A 19,626-nucleotide genomic window follows, 5' to 3' on the forward strand; every position below is an offset into this window, starting at 1 on the left:
GCAGTGGCTTAGGATCCAAAAGGTCCTGAGTTCAAGCCCCGTTGGATCACTGAATTAATACACCAGGGGGTTTACTCAGCCTGTCATCCTTCCGAGGTCGGCGAAGTGAGTACCAGTGTACTGGGCCGGTGTATACCCTGGTTAAAATAGGTGTACCATATCCCTGTGTCGTAAGAGGTGACCAGGGTTGCGTCAGGAAGGGCATCCGGCATAAAACATGTGCCAAATCACTATGCGGATCATACGGATGATCCGCTGTGGCGACCCCTAACGGGAGCAGCCGAAAGAAGAAGAAGATATACATATATATATATATATATATATATATATATATATATATATATATAAATATATATATATATATATATATATATATATATATATATATATATATATATATATATATATATATATATATATATATATATATTTCTCTTTTTTCTTTCTCTCTCTTTTTTCTTTCTCTCTTTTTTCTTTCTCTCTCTTTTTTTCTTTCTCTCTCTTTTTTTTCTTTCTCTCTCTTTTTTTTCTTTCTCTCTCTTTTTTTTCTTTTTCTCTCTCTTTTTTTTTCTTTCTCTCTCTCTTTTTTTTTCTTTCTCTCTCTTTTTTTTTTTCTTTCTCTCTCTTTTTTTTTTCTTCCTCTCTTTTTTTCTCTTTCCCTTTCTCTTTCTTTCTCTCCCTTTCCCTTTCTCGTTCTTTCTCTCCCTTTCCCTTTCTCGTTCTCTCCCTTTCCCTTTCTCGTTCTTTCTCTCCCTTTCCCTTTCTCGTTCTCTCCCTTTCCCTTTCTTGTTCTCTCCCTTTCCCTTTCTCGTTCTCTCCCTTTCTCTTTCTCTTTCTCTCCCTTTCTCTTTCTCGTTCTCTCCCTTTCTCTTTCTCGTTCTCTCCCTTTCTCTTTCTCGTTCTCTCCCTTTCTCTTTCTCGTTCTCTCCCTTTCTCTTTCTCGTTCTCTCCCTTTCTCTTTCTCGTTCTCTCCCTTTCTCTTTCTCGTTCTCTCCCTTTCTCTTTCTCTTTCTCTCCCTTTCTCTTTTTCTCTCCCTTTCTCTTTTTCTCTCCCTTTCTCTTTTTCTCTCCCTTTCTCTTTTTCTCTCCCTTTCTCTTTTTCTCTCCCTTTCTCTTTTTCTCTCCCTTTCTCTTTTTCTCTCCCTTTCTCTTTTTCTCTCCCTTTCTCTTTCTCTTTCTCTCCCTTTCTCTTTCTCTCTCTCTCCCTTTCTCTTTCTCTCTCTCTCTCCCTTTCTCTTTCTCTCTGTCTCTCTCCCTTTCTCTTTCTCTCTCTCTCCCTTTCTCTTTCTCTCTCTCTCTCTCCCTTTCTCTTTCTCTCTCTCTCCCTTTCTCTCTCTCTCTCTCTCTCCCTTTCTCTTTCTCTCTCTCTCTCCCTTTCTCTTTCTCTCTCTCTCTCCCTTTCTCTTTCTCTCTCTCTCTCCCTTTCTCTTTCTCTCTCTCTCTCCCTTTCTCTTTCTCTCTCTCTCTCCCTTTCTCTTTCTCTCTCTCTCTCTCCCTTTCTCTTTCTCTCTCTCTCTCTCCCTTTCTCTTTCTCTCTCTCTCTCTCCCTTTCTCTTTCTCTCTCTCTCTCTCCCTTTCTCTTTCTCTCTCTCTCTCTCCCTTTCTCTTTCTCTCTCTCTCTCTCCCTTTCTCTTTCTCTCTCTCTCTCCCTTTCTCTTTCTCTCCCTTTCTCTTTCTCCTACCATACAACCCCCTTTCATTGAGTTGGTGACGGATGGTGCGAGTTGAAACTGTCATACCTTGTGTCTGAAACTCAGCTTGAATCATTTTGGCAGTTGATCGAGGTGTTTTCTCCACCATTCAAATAATCCTTCGCTGCAATCTTCGATCAAGTTTTTCCCTTGCGGCCACGTCAAGGGAAGTTGGTTACATTGCCACGGGCCTTAAACTTCCTGATAACATTGTGTATAGTGGATATAGGATCATCGAGATCTCTGGATATGGACTTGCAGCCTTGAGATTGTCCCTACTTGGAGCCTTGAGATTGAAACAATCTTGTGTCTGACCTCGTCAGTCAATTCTCTGGTTTTATTTCTTGTCTCCATGCTCATTGCGGTACAGAGTGACACAAAACAGCAGAATGACTCCTTTTCTCTACTCAAACAGGTAAAATGAGTGATTTTCATATTGTAGGCATCTGCAACTCACCACAGGTGAGTTCAATTCCAAAGTAAAGGAAAATCACCTGCTTGAAATCTAATTATTTCTAACAACTTCTAAAAGGTGCGAATAATACTGTCCGAGCCATTTTAGGATTTGTTTGTAGAAGAAGCTAAGATTTAGTAATTTTTTTTCAGCTTTTTTTTGTTTTGTTCCACTGCAAACCAAAGAAATACATACACTGATGAGCCAAAATATTATGACCACTGACAGGTGAAGTGAATGACATTGCTTATCTTGTTACAATGGCACCTGTCAAGGGGTGGGATCTATTAGGCAGCAAGTGAACAGTCAATTCTTTAAGTTGATGTGTTAGATGCAGGAGAAATGGGCAGGAGTAAAGACCTGAGCGGCTTTGACAAGGGCCAAATTGTTATGGCTAGACGACTGGGTCAGAGCATCTCTGAAACGGCAAGGCTTGTGGGGTGCTCCCGGTCAGCAGTGATGAGTACCTACCGACAGTGGTTCGAGGAGGGATAAACCACAAACCGGCGACTGGGTGTTGGATGCCCAAGGCTCATCGATGTGCGAAGGCAATGAAGGCTTTCCCGTCTGGTCCGAACCGACAGAAGGTCTACTGTGGCACATGTCACAGAAAATTTTAATGGTGGTCACCGGAGGAATGTGTCACAATCCACAGTGCATCACACCCTGCTGTGTATGGGGCTGCCTAGCCGCAGACCGGTCAGAGTGCCAATGATGACCCCATCCACCGTCAAAAGCACCTACAATGGGCACGCGAGTGTCGGAACTGGACCTTGGAGCAGTGGAAGGTCGTCGCCTGGTCCAATGAGTCCCGTTTTCTTTTAGATCACGTGAATGGCCATGTACGTGAGCGCCGTTTACCTGGGGAAGTGATGGCAGCAGGATGCACTGTGGGAAGACGACAAGCCAGTGGAGGGAGTGTGATGCTCTGGGCAATGTTCTGCTGGGAAACTCTGGGTCCGGCCATTAATGTGGACGTCACTTTGACACGTGTCATCTACCTAAACATCGTTGCAGACCAGGTACACCTCCTTCATGGCATTGGTATTCCCTGATGGCAGTGGCCTCTTTCAGCAGGATAATGCACCCTGCCACACTGCATACATTGTTTGGGAATGGTTTGAGGAACATGATGAAGTGTTCACGGTATTGCCTTGGCCTCCAAATTCTCCAGATCTCAATCCGATTAAGCATTTGTGGGATGTTCCGATAAGTCCGATCCACGGCGGCCCCACCTCGTAACTTATAGGACTTGAAGGATCTGCTGCTAATGTTTTGGTGTCAGATACCACAAGACACCTTCAGGGGTCTTGTTGAGTCCATGTCTCAGTGGGTCGGTGCTGTTTTGGTGGCACACGGAGGACCAACAGCATATTAGGCAGGTGGTCATAATGTTTTGGCTCATCAGTGTATGTGGATACCAATAGATGTTTTTTTAATTTCAATAATTTTCTGGAAGAAATGGTGCATTTTATTTGAAAAAAGTGCAAGGGTGCCAATACTTCTGGCCACGACTGTACACCATGACTGTTTTTCAGGATCACCATTATATGGAGCTGACTTCAAGTTGATGTGAACAGAAGGTCTTTTTCTTTTTCTTTTGTTTCCCTGCTAAGCTGTAGAACTGTGCATTGCTTTGGAAGTTCATCAATGGTACGAGCCAAGCCTTAAACTATGAAACAAATGTGATTTAATTATTACTTACAAATTCTAAGATTTTATAAGTACATTGGTCAGCCGATTTTGTTCTTCTGTCTGTTTATCGCCTACAGGTCATAATTCTAAGCCAATCATCATGAAACTTTACTAAGATGTCGAGGTAGTCTCAATTAAGAAGCCTGTTGCTTTTGAGGTCAAATTTGTAAGATCATTTTTCATCCGATTGACTTGAAATTTGAACAAGATTTGCATATTGCATGATTGAATTGGGAAACCAACTATTTTTATGATTAAAACGTCAACTCTGGGTCAAACTTTTAAATTAGATTTTTATCTAAAAAACCATCCATTTTCATCTGATTAACGTGAAAATTAAGCAGCAATTGCATCATGCATTACTGAAATTGGAAACAAACTGTTTTTAAAGTCAAAGGTCAACTCAAGGTCAAACTTCCAAAATCATCAATTTCAATCTGAAAAATAATCAATTTTAATCTGATTGACCTAAGCTTTGATTAAGATTGTCAATTTTAATCTGATTGACCTAAGCTTTGATTAAGATTGTCAATTTTAATCTTAATGAAATGGACAATTTGATGTATCCATGGCAACCTCTGGAGAAGGGGGTGGATTTTGCAAGTATCATGCTCTGCACGACGTCTTTTTAACCTCCGCCATCGGAGGTTACTGTTTTCACCCCTTTCTGTTTGTCTGTTTGTTTGTTTGTGAACAGTATTACGGAAAAACTCCTCGACGGATTTCGACAAAACCTGATGGGGGGGATTAGGTATGGTACAAGGATCATGCCAATAGATTTTGGACTTGGTCCAAAACCCAATCTGGCCGCTATGGTGGCCATTTTGAAAAAATATTTGAATTTTTTTTTTGGCATTTCTACATGTTTTAAGTGATTTCCAACCCCCCCCAAAAAAAAAGGTTGAGAAAATTTTTTTGCAACTTTTTTTCAACAAAATTTCGATTTTTTTAATTTTTTTAACTTTTATTTTTGCATTTCTACATGTTATAAGTGATTTCCAACAAAAAAAAAACATGCCAAAATCATAATTGCAGCTGATTTTGGAACTTCAGATGGATATACCCACATAAAATCAATTTCTGTCTCAAGGAATCTAGTTATGACGAATTAATTGAGTATGTAAAAGTTAAAAGTAAAAGGGAAAATTGCAAACTATAACTCTGCGAGCAATGTTGATGTCAAATTGAATGAATAGAAAATCCGGTTCACTTGAGTGACCTAGCAGTATTGGCGGCGGAGGTTTTGCACTCCACCGAGTGCTCCCCCTCTAGTTCTTGTTTCTGTATTTGTGTTCACCTCCTTGGCATGCTTGACATTCCCATCTGAGCACATAGCTGGAATCTCTGGTTAAAATTATCCCTTTTTCTGTTAATTATATGTACAAGGTCCTACACGAGAAAGAAATGTTAAAAGTTAACCTTCGTGCTGCATCTTTTTCTGCTTGTGACTAATGAGAGGTGCTTCTGGTGCGTATTTTTTTTAATGGTTTTTGTTGTAGTTGCAAAAATTCCTGGTAAAGGTGTTGTTTTTTTTTTTTGTTTTTTTTTAGGTTTTTTTTTTTGTTTTTTTTTAACTCCCACCAGAGGAGAGGGTATTGCATTTTGGTCTGTCTTGTTGTTTTTTTTTGTCCGTCCACACACAATGTGCTAACGTAGGCCACAAACCCCAGCCGGTGGTAGCCAGTCATACATGTTATCTTTTATTTTTCAACCGAGTATCTCTATAAAGTTTCTACAATTAGAATATGAGTACGTCTTCAAAATACGCACTATCCCAGGCAAAAATAGCATTCCTTTCCTGTAGTAATTCTCTGCAGACTACTGTAGTAGGACCTGTTACCAACGATATCGGAGATGAGAGTACAACTCTCATATACTATAGTTCTTACCATAGTATTTTTGCCTGGGATAAAACCACACAAATCAAGTCCGGGTGAGGGTATGCAATCTTCGATTGCTTGTTCAAGTTGGGTTTTGGCTGACAAGATGGCCTCGACCTTGAGGTACACACACACACACACACTCCACTAATCTGTCTCGTCTGGGTTTGAATCTCGACTTGGCTATAAACTGCCATCCTGGTGTTTCACAGGCAGGGTGATTCATCGATGTGTGTGCCGTCCTTCAGATAGACGTTAAACTGTGAGTCCCATCCATCAGTGTTAGTTGGTGGAGGTCAAAGATCCCATGGTGTCCTTCGTGAAGACTTGGTGAGCTTTTGCTGGCACCATGAACAAATTACAAAATCCTGCCCAAACCAGCAGAGGGCATTGCATGTACAGCACAGCCATGCCCTCAGCCATTGATGCGACCCTGCAGCCTTGTGCTGCATATGAACGAATAATACTTTGTTTTTACCTCTGTCATTGAAGGTGGACAGAGGATATTTTTCATCTATGTCTGTCTGTTTGTCTGTGAGCAGGATATCTCGAAATTCGAATGAAATTTGGTGGACAGGTTGGGTGTGTGACAAGGACTAATTGATTTTGGTGAAGATCCAGATACTAGAATTTTAAGTGATTCTTCACCATTGAGACAAGGGCAAAAAACGATATGTAGCACAATATCTCAAAAAGTTGTGAATGGATTTGTACGAGACTTGGTGGACAGGTTGGATGTGTGACGAGGAAGAAATGTTTAAATTTTGGTGAAGATCCGAATCTGGATACGATAGTTTTTTTATTGTTTCAGTGATTCTTCACCATTCAGAGATAGGGCCAAAAAACGATATATAGCATGATATTTCAAAAAGTTATGGATGGGTTATGACACAACTAAGTGGATGAGTTGGTTCGGTGATGGGCATAAGCTCATTGGCGTTTGGTTCAGGTCCAGATCCAGATCTGGCCCATCAGTGGGATGCAAAATATAAACTGTTCAGCCTGGCAAAGGTATGCGCTCTACCGAGTGCCGTTCTAGTTGTATTGGTAGTCGTACCAATACGTGATCCAGGCCTATTATACTTTACAAAGTCTTTGTGATACTTTGGTAATCTCCGTAGCCTTATAAAGGCTTTAAAAACCTGAACCAGTTTCACCAACTCCTTCCATTAAATTTTTTTTTTTTTAATTGTTTTTAAATATTGTTTAAATGTTTTAAAAAAATTGTTTTTACCTCCCTCTCCTAAATCTCCACTCCCCTCCCCTCCAAAATTTTGCAGCCCATTGAGCCTTGGGAGAGTGAAAACAGAGATGTGTGGTCAGCATTTCCACTTGCAAGCCTGGGTTCTTCATGGGGCAGCAGTGAAATGGACCTCCTTGGGTTGGAGCCGGCAGGTTGTCCTTACCAAAATGCAGAGGGCATTGCGCAGACACCGACTCTGGCCCAACTCAATGCTGATGACTCTCAGCCTTTCCTCGAGCCACCAGACATCTCACGCCTTCTTCCTGCCACACTGCCAGACCTATCGCCGGCCAGACCCACTTATCCACAATCACCTTTGTGCAGGCAAACTGTAAAGCTGCCATCACCTCTCTCACCACTGCTGCCAGCACCATCATGCAGGTCTGAATCTTCCCGCAGTCGACCAGCTGTCACACTCGGACCGCGGAAATTGGCAAGGCGTGCTGAGGCTGTGAGCACGGCTCCAGTTCGGATGGTCGTAGTGAAGGCGGTGGGAGGCTGGGAGGTACTTAGGCATAGGCGTGGTGTGGAGAAAGGAGAGAAATGCTCCTCAGAACCCGTTTACAAGGAAGCGGAGCATAATTATTCACTTTTTTGTGCTGGAGGTGGCACTGTGAGGGATGGGGATATGGAACGCCAAGGAGTTTTGGATGTTGTGCCTTCAATGCGTGGAACTGGTGGGCCACGGGAGGTGAAGCCTGCAGGATTTGATGATTTGGAATATGATGAGGGGTTTGGGAGTGATCGCGAAGCTAGTGATGACGAGGATGACGAAGAGGAGGAGGAAGAGGAGGATGATGATTATGATGAAGAGGAGGAGGAGGAAGGGGATGAGGATGCTGAAGAAAAATATCCTGATGATGATGAGGCTGAGGATGATGTTGATGAAGATGACTTGGAGGACAAAGAAGATGAAGAAGAGGATGAAGATGCAAAAAATTATCTCAGTGATATTAGTCTTGAACCAGGTGTGATGTAAATAATTTTTTTTCTCCTTGCTTCATTCCAACCCCTTCATTTGTCAAAATTCCAACACCTCTTTCTCACTTCTTCCTGTTCTCATTGAAACACTTCAACTTTCCTCCTTTCTCGTTTTCATCCACCCACTTTACCCCTAGCTCTTTAATCACCTTCATTCTCATCCGACTTTTTTTGCTTCTTTTACGGCCTGTTTTTCTGACCTCCCTTGCCAAGGCTTTCATCATGCCATGGTGAAAGGAGAGGAAGAAAATTCCAAAGGTGATAAGAGTGGCAGTGGAGCCGAGGACACAGAGAAACGGCGACCGCAGAAGTGGAGGTTTTTTTGGGAGTATGGAGAACACCATGTGCCTCCTGAAGGGCGAGGGAAGCGCTCTGGAAGATTTGGAGTCCAAGGCGGTCGAGAATGGGACAGACATACGCTTCCAAGCAACCAATACCAAAGCAACGGTAATTCGCTGGGTACCCTGCACCACAGTCACATTCGCTATTTATATTGTATCACAATACTTGACTTTAAGTTGTCATATTCCACATACAGTTGTACCATGATTTAAGTCTCCCCCATTTACATCGTTTCGCAAATGCATTGTCACGTTAATACCACAGCCCAATTTGCGTTACCTGAACTCGCTCTTTTACATCGCTTTAAAGTCATACCTCTTATCAACGGTTTTCAAAAGTTACAAGACTGATAAAGACCCAGAATACATGACTAAAGGACCAAATCGGGAGATCGCAAAATTGCTGAAAGAACTACTGTACTTTCCTTTGCATATAAAAAAATGGACTGCACTGTTGATTGGCTAAGAAGCATTGTAAGTGTTACCTGAAGTGAAATTTGATGTTATCCGGTGAATGGATGCTGGTGAATGTGCCGTTGATATTACTGGGTTAAGTTTGCCTCTGACTATGATGTGTACCATCTCTCACTCGAGGTTTGCAATCGGAGATCGCTAATGGTTCAGTATTGCTAACTTGTAATATTAGCCAATTGCGAGCACTTGAAATTCACCATGAAAACGAACTTTCCCCCCCCCCCCCAAAAAAAAGTGGGACCCCACAGACACCAAGACTAAAAACACTTCATGCCTCCCTCCAGGAACCATAAAAATGCCGCCATTCATTTAAGGAAGAAGAAGAAGAAGAGGGACCGCCAACTTTGACCGCTTACGGAATAGGTTTATTTTTCTTTAAATATGTCTAGTAATGGTTTTATTTTTTATTTTATTTATATATTAAAGAGCTGGTTGCGGGTCAACAAACATGTTCTGAAAATTTATCAATATGATTATATGTGCATTAAATAGTTTGATGCAAACTATTGTGTTTGCCTAACTATTGGGAAAATTAATGAAATTTAACTCCGAAGTTGTTATTTCTCGAGGCTGTTGAAAAAAACAGCCGTGTACCATATATGGATGGTGACGTCACGTTCTCCAAAATAAAGCGGAAGCTCACTCGCTCATTGAAGAAGTGTCCGGTTCAGCGGGCCGTTATTTCGCTTTTTTGGGGCTTGCAACTGTCTATATTATCCTTTTTTATTTTGAATTATTGTAGAACAAAGTTATTTGGATATTTGTACATCATGCCTCGAACGTGTGTCGTCATGTTTTGCGAAAATGGCTGGAAAACGGGTAATCGCTCCCACCGATTCCTGAAGGAATCAAACATTCGCCGGCAGTGGATAAGATTTGTACAAACAAAACGGGTGAATTTTCCCCCAAAGAAAACGGGTAAAGAGGACCCTTTGGATAGACTTGTCATTTGTGGTGACCATTTCACAGCCGAGGATTACGAAGGCATGAACACATCTGATCACCACTCTGTGAATATGAGTTGTTGTTTGACAAGTTATCCAGATACTGCTCTGTCACAGAATCGATTGTTGAGTTTAAGTGAGAAAAACCTTGAAAAGTATTCTTAAAGAGTACATGGAAAAACGTAAACTTTCTGAAAAACACTAGCATGAAAAAATTTCTCAACAAATCAACTTATTGTTGATTAAATTAATTTAACAGCATCAGCAAATTGGGCTATTTCATTTCAATTGTAAAAAATTAATCAATTTTCCACTTTTTTTTCTAAATTTGGTAGAATATTTCCCAATGAGGCTAAACATGTTTTGGTATTTATATGCCACAACAGTCTCTTGAAAGTTGGGGTTTGTTCTAACTGTTCACTTTCACTGGGGTCAAGCTCCGCTGTCAGACTTCAACGCCAAGGCTACGGTGTCTAATATATTTGGGTCCATTATTGATTCATTCTATTTCTGGTTCTTGAGTGACTAGAGGGTTAAAAATTATTATATTGTGGGCCGGGGGTCGGTGGCGAGAATGACTGCTAGGTGGGGGAGGTTACGCCATCTCCCACCAGACTCGCCGGAATTGTAGGCCGTCGCTCCAGATAATTCCGTGAGCTGGTGGGTCGCTGAACCGACCGTGGTCGTCAATATCTCAACCGCGTAGTGTAGGGTCTATTTGTCTATAACCAATTTACCTTTTTAACTCCGCGATTTCGGCTACCAGGGAAACCACGCCCTCAGCACGTCTTGCTCGAGCCGGGTCACTCGACCGACCTGCGGTGGAGTTCCAACTACCGACTACCAACTCCGGTTCGGGTACAGCTGAGCGGAAACTGCCAAAGCCGTGCCGGCTGGAATGAACGGATTATCGGGGATGAAACCCCGCTTATACTCAGACCCGGACCATGCTGGACCAATGTAAGAAGGGACAGAAACGGACTGGGAGCATTTCTAATAAATGTATTAACAGTAAATAAAGACAAAGGCAACAAACTGACTGCTCGTAACCGCTGCTCGTAACCACACACAAACTCTCGTCCACCGAACTCTTTGCTTAGGATGGCGTCGTAACTTTTTATGGACCTCCCTCAGCAGGGAGGGGCCTTGGTGAATCTGATGTCACTGTTCGCCCCGATTAGACGGGGCTCCCATGGGTCTGCCCTTTCTAGGCGGTGTTTCGGCCATACTGGGAAGCCCGCCCACTCCACATGTGCGGACTCGCCCAAAAAGGTACTTCACAAAGATTTTGCCTCGAAACAGCGAGTCGCCGGTTGGGCGGGTGAAGCGCTTGTTCAGTGGTGTTGTCGGTTTGTTTGTTGGATGGTTTTAGATGGTTTGTTGGATGGTCTTTGATGTAAAGATTTAATAACGTAACTAAAAGAAGTTGCAACGCACGTTTTTGATTCTCCCACGAGACAAAAGGAAAGGGATCTGACTACACGTACTTAATGGGATAACTGACTTTTGGGACCTGAATGTTGAATGCAAATGGTTTCCAGATCCGTAACAATATCAAGTCACAGACGAATCAAACTTTACATTATTTTATGCATCGAACAAGAAAATGAAAATCTACGAACCAATCTATCTGGTGGAGTCTGTCAGTGTGACCTGCCGGGCAGTCAGTCCTGCCACTTGTACACAAAATAGGCCGTTTTCTGGCTCTTGCAAGTGGCTCGAATTTATATGGCTCAGGACCAGAAACTCCATCGTATAAATTCCATTCATCCTCCGACTCGTCCTCGGCAATATCGGAATGAAAACACTCAATTTCATCGCCGCTGAAATCGCTCTCTGATTCGCATCTCGCCATTGTTCACACGCTGTTTCCGAATGTTCACCAAGTTTTCTGATAACGTGACGTCATGGCATCTTCGGTAAATTCTGGTCTGTTTTTCGATCACTGACAAAAGTTTTTACTTAAAAGTTTATTTTAGCATATTTTGAGTTTCAAATGTAAGAAAATAATTGCCCAACGATTATTAATGTGATTACAACCTTCGAATCACGTGAAGTCATCAGCAACCCAAAACCTGCTCTTTAATAAATAGGGTAATATCCTGGGTAAAAAGCTAAATATACATTACTGATCAAAAGTTTTAGAACACCCCTATTTTTCAGTTTTTACTGAAATTTAAGCAGTTCAAGTCCAGTGAATAACTTGAAATGGTACAAAGCTAAGCGGTAAGCTGCCAGAGATTAAAAAAAAAAAAAAGTTTAGGTTACCAAAAATTGAAAAGTAATGTAAATTTCAGTTGTTAAAACAGGCCCTTTTTAGGGAAGAAGTAATGGGTTAGCAACTGCAGCTGTTCTGCAGCAATTGAAGTAAATTAAGCCTTGAAAGTTGATGCAAACAATTGCTACAGATGTCCCAACTTATGTTGATTAGTTACAAACCCTCTGTCTACAAAAGCAGTGTTGGAACAGACTGTGTTGCTTCACCCTCTGAAGCATTATTTGGACAATATTGCACTGCAGGAAGTAGTATATTGCTATCATAATGGCGAGAAAAAGACAATTAACAAAGGAAGACAGACAGACCATGATAACGCTTAATAGTGTAGGTCTTTCCTTTGGAGAAATTGCAAAGCAAGCCAAGGTGTCAGTGAGTACAGTTTACTACACCATAAAAAGGCACTTGGAAACTGGAGAAAACTCAAAGGAAGAGGTCTGGCAGACCCAAAGCCACAACACAATCAGAAAACAAGTTTCTGAGAGTCAACAGCTTGCATAATCGGTGGCACAGAGGACAGCAGCTTCAAGCACAGCTGAACACTAGTCGAAGTAAGGAAGTCTCAGTTTCAATTGTGAAGAGAAGACTGAGCTGCAGGTTTGACAGGTTGAGTGGCAGTAAGAATTCCATTGCTAAAATGGCAAAATATGAAAAAGAGGCTTGCTTGGGCCATGAATCACTGCCAGTGGACTCCTGAAAACTGGAAGAAGGTCTTCTGGACCGATGAATCAAAATTTGAAATCTTCGGTTCATCATGCAGGGTTTTTACGCCGTCGAGTAGGCGAAAGGATGGTTCCTCAGTGTGTGACACCAACTGTCAAACATGGAGGAGGAAGCATGATGTTCTGGGGCTCTTTTGCTGGATCCAGTCGGTGACTTGCGCAGAGTGACTGGCACCTTGAATCAAAAGGGCTACCACAGCATTTTGCAGCGCAATGCAATATCCTCTGGTCTTCGCCGAGTTGGTCAGGGGTTCGTTCTACAGCAAGATAACAACCCAAAACATACCTCCAGGCTATGTCAGAACTACCTAAGAAGAAAAGAACAAGACTGAAGGCTTCAAATCATGGAATGGCCAGCACAGTCTCCAGAATGATAAATAATTGAGGTAACACTGCTCAACGAGCGTATTATGAGACTAAGGATTTGTCACTCCTTAGGTGTCATTACCCTGGTCTCTGTTTATGCTCCGACTGAGGCGAGTGATCTCACAGTGAAGGATGCATTCTACGCCACGCTCGAGTCTGTGGTTGATCAGTGCCCCAGACGAGATACACTTCTAGTCTTGGGGGATTTCAATGCATCGACTGGAACTGATAGGGATGGTTATGAGACATGTGTTGGTCCCCATGGGTCAGGAACTATGAACCAGAATAGCACTAAGTTCCTTGACTTTGCAAGAAGTCATGGACTTCGGGTGGCTGGTTCATGGTTTCAGCGCCCACAAGCTCATCGCTTGACTTGGTATTCCAACGCTGGCGGTGTGGCAAAGGAGATTGACCATGTCCTCGTTGGTGGTCGCTGGAGGATGATCCAGAACTGCAGGGTCTACCGGAGTGCTCAGTTCCTCAATACTAACCACTGACTTATTGAAGCAACTCTGAAGCTGCACCTTATATCCGGGAGAATGGTACCATCCCAGCCGAGGCTGGATGTTGGCAAGCTCAAGGATGAGAGGGTCGCTGAGGAGTTTGCGAACAGGCTGAGTGGACATTTGGGGGGGCCAGACTGACGTCAGATCTTACGAATCTTTTCTTTGTTAGGGTTAGGGTAAGCTGTTGGCAAACCCTAACCCTAACCCCCTGCTTTGGGGGATCCTGAAGAGTTGTGGAGTGCCTTCAAGACCACCGTCCTTGATGTTGCTGGTGGATGTCTTGGAACTCACCACAGGGCAAAGAAGAATTTTGTCTCTCAAGGGACACTGGATACCATTGACCAGAGTCGCAGGGCCAGGCTGAATGGCAGAGCTGAGCTGTTCGGGGAGCTGAGGCGTAAAACTGTACGTGCTCCAAGGGTGGACAAGGAGGCATATGTGCGAGGAATCTGTGAGGGGGGTGTACAGCATCACCTGTGGACAGGTGATTCTCGTCCCGCTTACACGGGAATTTGCACATTGCGTTCATCCAAGCCCATCCCTCGGAGCACTGCAGTTAGAGCAGAGTGGTAGGCTCATGACAGAGGTGTCTGAAGTGAAGGCCCGCTGGGCCGGTTACTTTGAGCGGTTGTACCAGGCTGACCCACCAGCTGTCAAGTTGGACGTCAAGGGTGTTACAATCCTTGTTGCTGACCCTCCAATCAACTGTGGTCCACCTTCTTGTGGAAACACGGGCTGCGGTGAACAGGTTGAAACGGGGTAAAGCTCCAGGGATCTGTGGCATCCATGCTGAACTTCTCAAGGCTGGTGGAAATGCTGCACTCGTGTCGTTGCATGCAGTTTTGTGCTCTGCCTGGAAAATAGGCATCATCCCAACTGATTGGAAGAGGAGCCTTGTTGTCCTTCTCTGGAAATGGAAGGGTGATCGCCAAGACTGCAACAACTACCGAGGGGTGACGCTGCTCTCGGTGCAGGGCAAGGTCTTTGCTCGGATAATTCTTGATAGGGTTCGCCACCATCTGCTTGAGCACCAGCGTCCAGAGCAGTCAGGCTTTACACCAAAGAGGTCAACGATTGACCGTATCCTTGCTCTTCGGGTACTCACCGAATGCAGACGAGAGTTTCGGCAGGGGCTGCTTGCAGCCTATGTTGATCTCTGTGAATCGGGATGCCCTCTGGAGGATTCTTGGTCTTCGTGGGGTGCCACCAAAACTGATCTATCTGATGTCTGAACTCTACTCTGGTACTGATAGTGCTGTGAAATGTGGTGGTACCATCTCTCACTTATTTTAAGTTGTTACTGGAGTTCGTCGGGGTGTGTACTGGCCCCCACACTTTTCAGCACTTGTAATGACTGGATTCTTGGGAGGATGTCAGAGATCAAGCTGCGGTGCATCGTTTGGGAATGTCAAGATCTCGGACCTTGATTTCACAGATGATGCAGTCATCTTTGCGAAGACTTTAGATATCCTTTTGGGGGCCCTCGAGGTGCTGAATGAGGAGCTGGAGCCGCTGGGATTACGGGTTTCTTGGGTCAAAACCAAGATACAGGCTTTCAATGACATCTTGGATGCTGCTCTCCTGTCTGTGTCTGTTTGTGGTAAGGATGTTAAGGTCGTGGAGAGATTCACTTACCTTGGCAGTGATATTCATTTCTCTGCTGGCTGTGAGTCAGAGGTCAATAGTGTGATAGGGTCAATCTGGGTCAGGCCTGGGGAGTCATGGATTCACTGGATCATGGGGTGTGGCGCTGCTGGTACCTGTGCGGGAGGACGAAAGTCCGAGTCTTCAGGTCCTTGGTGCTTCCAGTCTTGCTCTATGGATGCAAGACTTGGACTCTGACCAAGGATCTGAGACGGAAACTTAATTCCTTTGGTACCAGGTCTCTTCGGAGAATTCTTGGCTATCGCTGGTCGGATTTTGTGTCCAACGAGCGGTTGCTGAGAGAGACTCGGATGAAATTTGTTACCTGCATTGTCCGTGAGCGTCAGCTGCGGCTGTATGGACGTGTGGCTCGTTTTCCTGACGCTGATCCTGCTCACCAGATTCTCTCAGCGAGGGAGACTCGTGAGTGGAGGAGGCCAATGGGCCGACCACGTGCCTCGTGGTTGCAGCAGGTTGACCGGCATCTCAAGGAGATGGGGATGGGCCTGGCATCTGCCTGGGGGATGGCCAGACGGAGGCCCCTGGAGTACCGGTGGAAAGTGGACGCAGCGACGTGCTGTTCTGGCACATGCTCCCATACCTGACAAAGACAGGGAATGGGGCCATTTTTGCAGGGGGGCTGTGTCGTGTCCTGTTCTGTATGCTGGTCGTGTTCAGGTGTAGAGGAATGAACAGGGATTAGGGAAATGCAATACAGTACAGGGGTAGACTGCAATAAATTACAGTACAGATCAGGCGTCCATAGAGATGAACAGACAAACAAGGACTTGGTAGGGCTTTAAACAATGAATGGGAATTCAGCTTGCGCTTCTAAAGCCATGGCTTCAGCGAAGGTTCCAGAACGCTGGTGTTATTCGCACATGCCGAGAAGTCATGGCAATAAAACGATGCATGCCCTTCGTGATGACAGCAGTCATGCACATGTTGTTACGCGCTGATGTTGTTATCCCATTGGGTTGCAAGGGGGTGCTAGCTACCCAACACAATGCATTTAATTACATAACCCCTGAAAGGAAGGCGCGATTCTTTACATAAATTACGGAAATAACTATTCTAAGGGTCTACTTGCTGTGTGAGTTTCAATTTCCGGATGCATTTTTAAAATCAGTAATATAACAATATATTTTTGTGGGGGGTTTGTGTGTGTTTAACGATTTTTGAAAAATAATGTTACGGCTGACTATGTCCATCTGCACATGTTTCTCTGGAAGCTACGCGAATCGCTTGTTAAAATAATCGCATGTGTGTGGCATTGTTCTCTGAGGTGAAATGGCCTCCAAAGTTGACTTTTATCAAATTTGATAAATATCATTGAATACACCATCAACTAGGCTTATTGTCATCTGTAGATTGTTGATTGATGTCTTACATATTTTCCTCGCAAAAGGTACCCGGCGTTGCCTGGGGAAACTCAATGAAATACTCCCATAATTTAATTTGTGTTGTTGAGAAATCACAACAATCTCAACATATGATCTTCACAAAATGTATTTCTCTATCACTCCCCGGGAAAAACCAGGCAGTGTTTAAGCAACATACTCACTCGAGGTTCGAACACTGAGGTGTTGTTATAAACCTGTGTAAACATCAACACGCTCCTCGAAGACAGTGGCATGGCTAATGTAGATGAAATGAACACACTAATGAGGGAGAGGCAGGAGTGGAGAGTCCGTCGTCATGCCCGATGCTGGCCATTTAGGCATGAGTTGACGTAGTAGTCGTAGTAGTAGTGTGTGAAACAATCTTTTTTGATTGGAGACACACGTGGTACATGTAAACACGGTAATACTTAAATTTGTTTTGCTGACAAATCACTACAACCTCAACATTCGATCTTCTATATATCTATATATATATATATATATATATATATATATATATATATATATATATATATATATATATCTATATATATATATATATATATATATATTTATTACATTACCTTCACTCCTGGGGGGAAAAAAAACGCAGGCAGTGTTTAATCACAAGACCCAATCAAGGCATGAAGGCCAATTATCTTGATTTATTTGGGGTCAATGTTTTTTGTTTTTTTTTATCCAATCATAGCCCTTGACCTTCCCCTGGATGAGAGAGGAGGCCATGCAAAGTTTGGTCGCATTGGTTCCTGCAGGGTCCAAGTGCATAAACGAATGAACGAGCAAAACAAACAAACTTGCATATAACATATAATTTATACGAGACTGCCCGTGAACCCGTTGGGTTCCCGTTGTGACAGTGGTTGATGAAAAAAAAAAAAAAATCATTTCAAGAAAAAAAAGATAGCTCCAGCAAACTATACCGCTGAGGTTGTTTGTATTGATCAAATTCTCCCGAAGAGTACTTGACTGAATCGGGAATTGATTTTTAAAATAATTTTTTCTGTTGCACCATTTGTACAAATCTTGATACTGCACACGGCAGGCGAATGGTGAGTAAGGTTGCCCTAAAAATTTTGCACCGTCGTGTACCGTTTTCGCTGTATTTCGGGAACATATATACATACTAGATGACAGTTTTTGTAATACACTAGACGACCTGTGAACCCATTGGGTTCCCGTTATGACAGTGGTTGATAAAAAAAAATCATAAAAAAAAAAAGATAGCTCCAGCGAACTATACCGCTGAGGTTTGCATTGATCAATACTCCCAAAGAGTACGTGACTGAATCAGGAATTGATTTTTTAATCATTTTTTTTCGTTGCCCGATTTGAACGAAACATGATACTGCATACCGCAGGAGAATGGTAAGTAACGTGGCCCTAAATTTTTTGTGCTATCGTGTACCGTTTTGGCTGTATTTCGGGAACATATATACATACATACATTCAAGATGAGGGTTTTAGTAATATACTAGCAAAGTACCCGCCCATGGGCGGGTACAGTTATCTGTTGAATAGCGTTGGTCCCGTCTCGATCGGATTAAATTGAGAAATTTACGTTATCCGGTGACCTTTGACCTTTGACCTTGACCTTGATCCCCTTATGTCCGTTCCCAAGGATCACATATGCCAAGTTTGATCTCATTCTATCCAACGGTTTGGCCGTCTATAAAGGACAAACAAACATGAAAAATTGACGTTTTAGTCAATTTATGACGTCATAACTCGAAAACCGGAAGTTGGAAGTGAATGTCGTCAATCAACTGTCATTTAATTTTGATTATCTGTCGAATGGCGTTGGTCCCGTCTCGATCGGATGAAATTGAGAAATTCAAGTTACCCGGTGGCCTTGACCCCGTGACCTTTGACCTTGAACTTGACCTCCCCATGTTCGTTCTCATGTCCCAAGGATCACTCATGCCAAGTTTCATCTCATTCTATCCAACGGTTTGGCCGTCTATAAAGGACAAACAAACATGAAAAATTGACGTTTTAGTCAATTTATGAATACATAACTCGAAAACAGGAAGTCGGAAGTGAATGTCGTCAATCAACTGTCATTTAATTTTGATTACACTGGTCAACAACAAATTTGTTGTCTGCATTTTTTAAGCTGATTTAGGACGAATCTGATGCGCTGAATCCAAAACTCACATTAGTTTTGTTCAATCAGGTCAAGTTTTTGAGATATGGCCACATGTCGTTTTTTACATTTTTGTTCACATGTACGCATGTGTGGAGCATTTTAGAAGAAGTTGGTGGGGGTAAAATGTCATGTCAAATAATTGTTTTGATTGGAAATAATTATTTTAATGACAAGAAGTATTCAGGTACGATAGTTCTGGGTGATTATGTCGAAAAGGGATCAGTTTGAAGTCATAAAACCTCAAAATCTTCCAAAAATTGGTGAGGCAAAGCATAAAGTTCGTGGATCAAAACTAAAGTTAATGGGGCAGATTTTGTAATAATGTGATACAAAAAAGTTGTATTTCTTGAAATAACGAACTCTGAAGAATGTACAATACCTACATGCGCCAATTTATGACATGCGCTTCTGCTCAAGCTTGGAGTGCCACAGTACGAACCCAAAGATTGGAGACTGTTCATTGACAGCAGCAAGCGATCACTGAAATGTGTTCTGCTACACAACGGCAACCAGTTTGCCTCTGTACCCATCGCTCACTCGACTACACTGAAGGAGAAGTATGAAGCGGTGAAGTACGTGCTGGAGAAAATTGGTTATGATCAGCATAAGTGGTTTATTTGTGTTGACCTGAAGATGGTGAACTTTTTGTTGGGACAACAGTCTGGCTTCACCAAGTACCCATGTTTTCTGTGCATGTGGGATAGTAGGGACCGTGCTCAGCATTACACGAAGAAGGACTGGCCTGTGCGGGAGGAATTGGTGCCATGCAAAGAAAGGAACGTCATCAACGACCCTCTGGTGGACAGAGACAGAATACTCTTCCCACCGCTGCACATCAAGCTCTGCTTAATCAAGCAGTTC

General features: G+C 43.1%; 1 protein-coding gene across 11 annotated transcripts in view; it reads left to right on the plus strand.

Annotated features, from left to right (window-relative positions):
- CREBRF (CREB3 regulatory factor) overlaps positions 1 to 19,626 on the plus strand; it is a 91,512-nt gene that overhangs the window by 56,651 nt on the left and 15,235 nt on the right. For all 11 annotated transcript variants that reach the window (XM_085871271.1, XM_085871275.1, XM_085871277.1 and 8 more), the window contains 2 exons: positions 7,001 to 7,931; positions 8,158 to 8,391. In XM_085871271.1, coding sequence (XP_085727397.1) covers positions 7,001 to 7,931; positions 8,158 to 8,391 — 1,165 coding nt within the window. The remainder of the gene's footprint in view (positions 1 to 7,000; positions 7,932 to 8,157; positions 8,392 to 19,626) is intronic.

This window comes from Eptatretus burgeri, chromosome 2 (genome assembly GCF_056783735.1).
Source record: "Eptatretus burgeri isolate ZD-2024b chromosome 2, Ebu_testis_v1, whole genome shotgun sequence".
Taxonomy (NCBI): domain Eukaryota; kingdom Metazoa; phylum Chordata; class Myxini; order Myxiniformes; family Myxinidae; genus Eptatretus; species Eptatretus burgeri.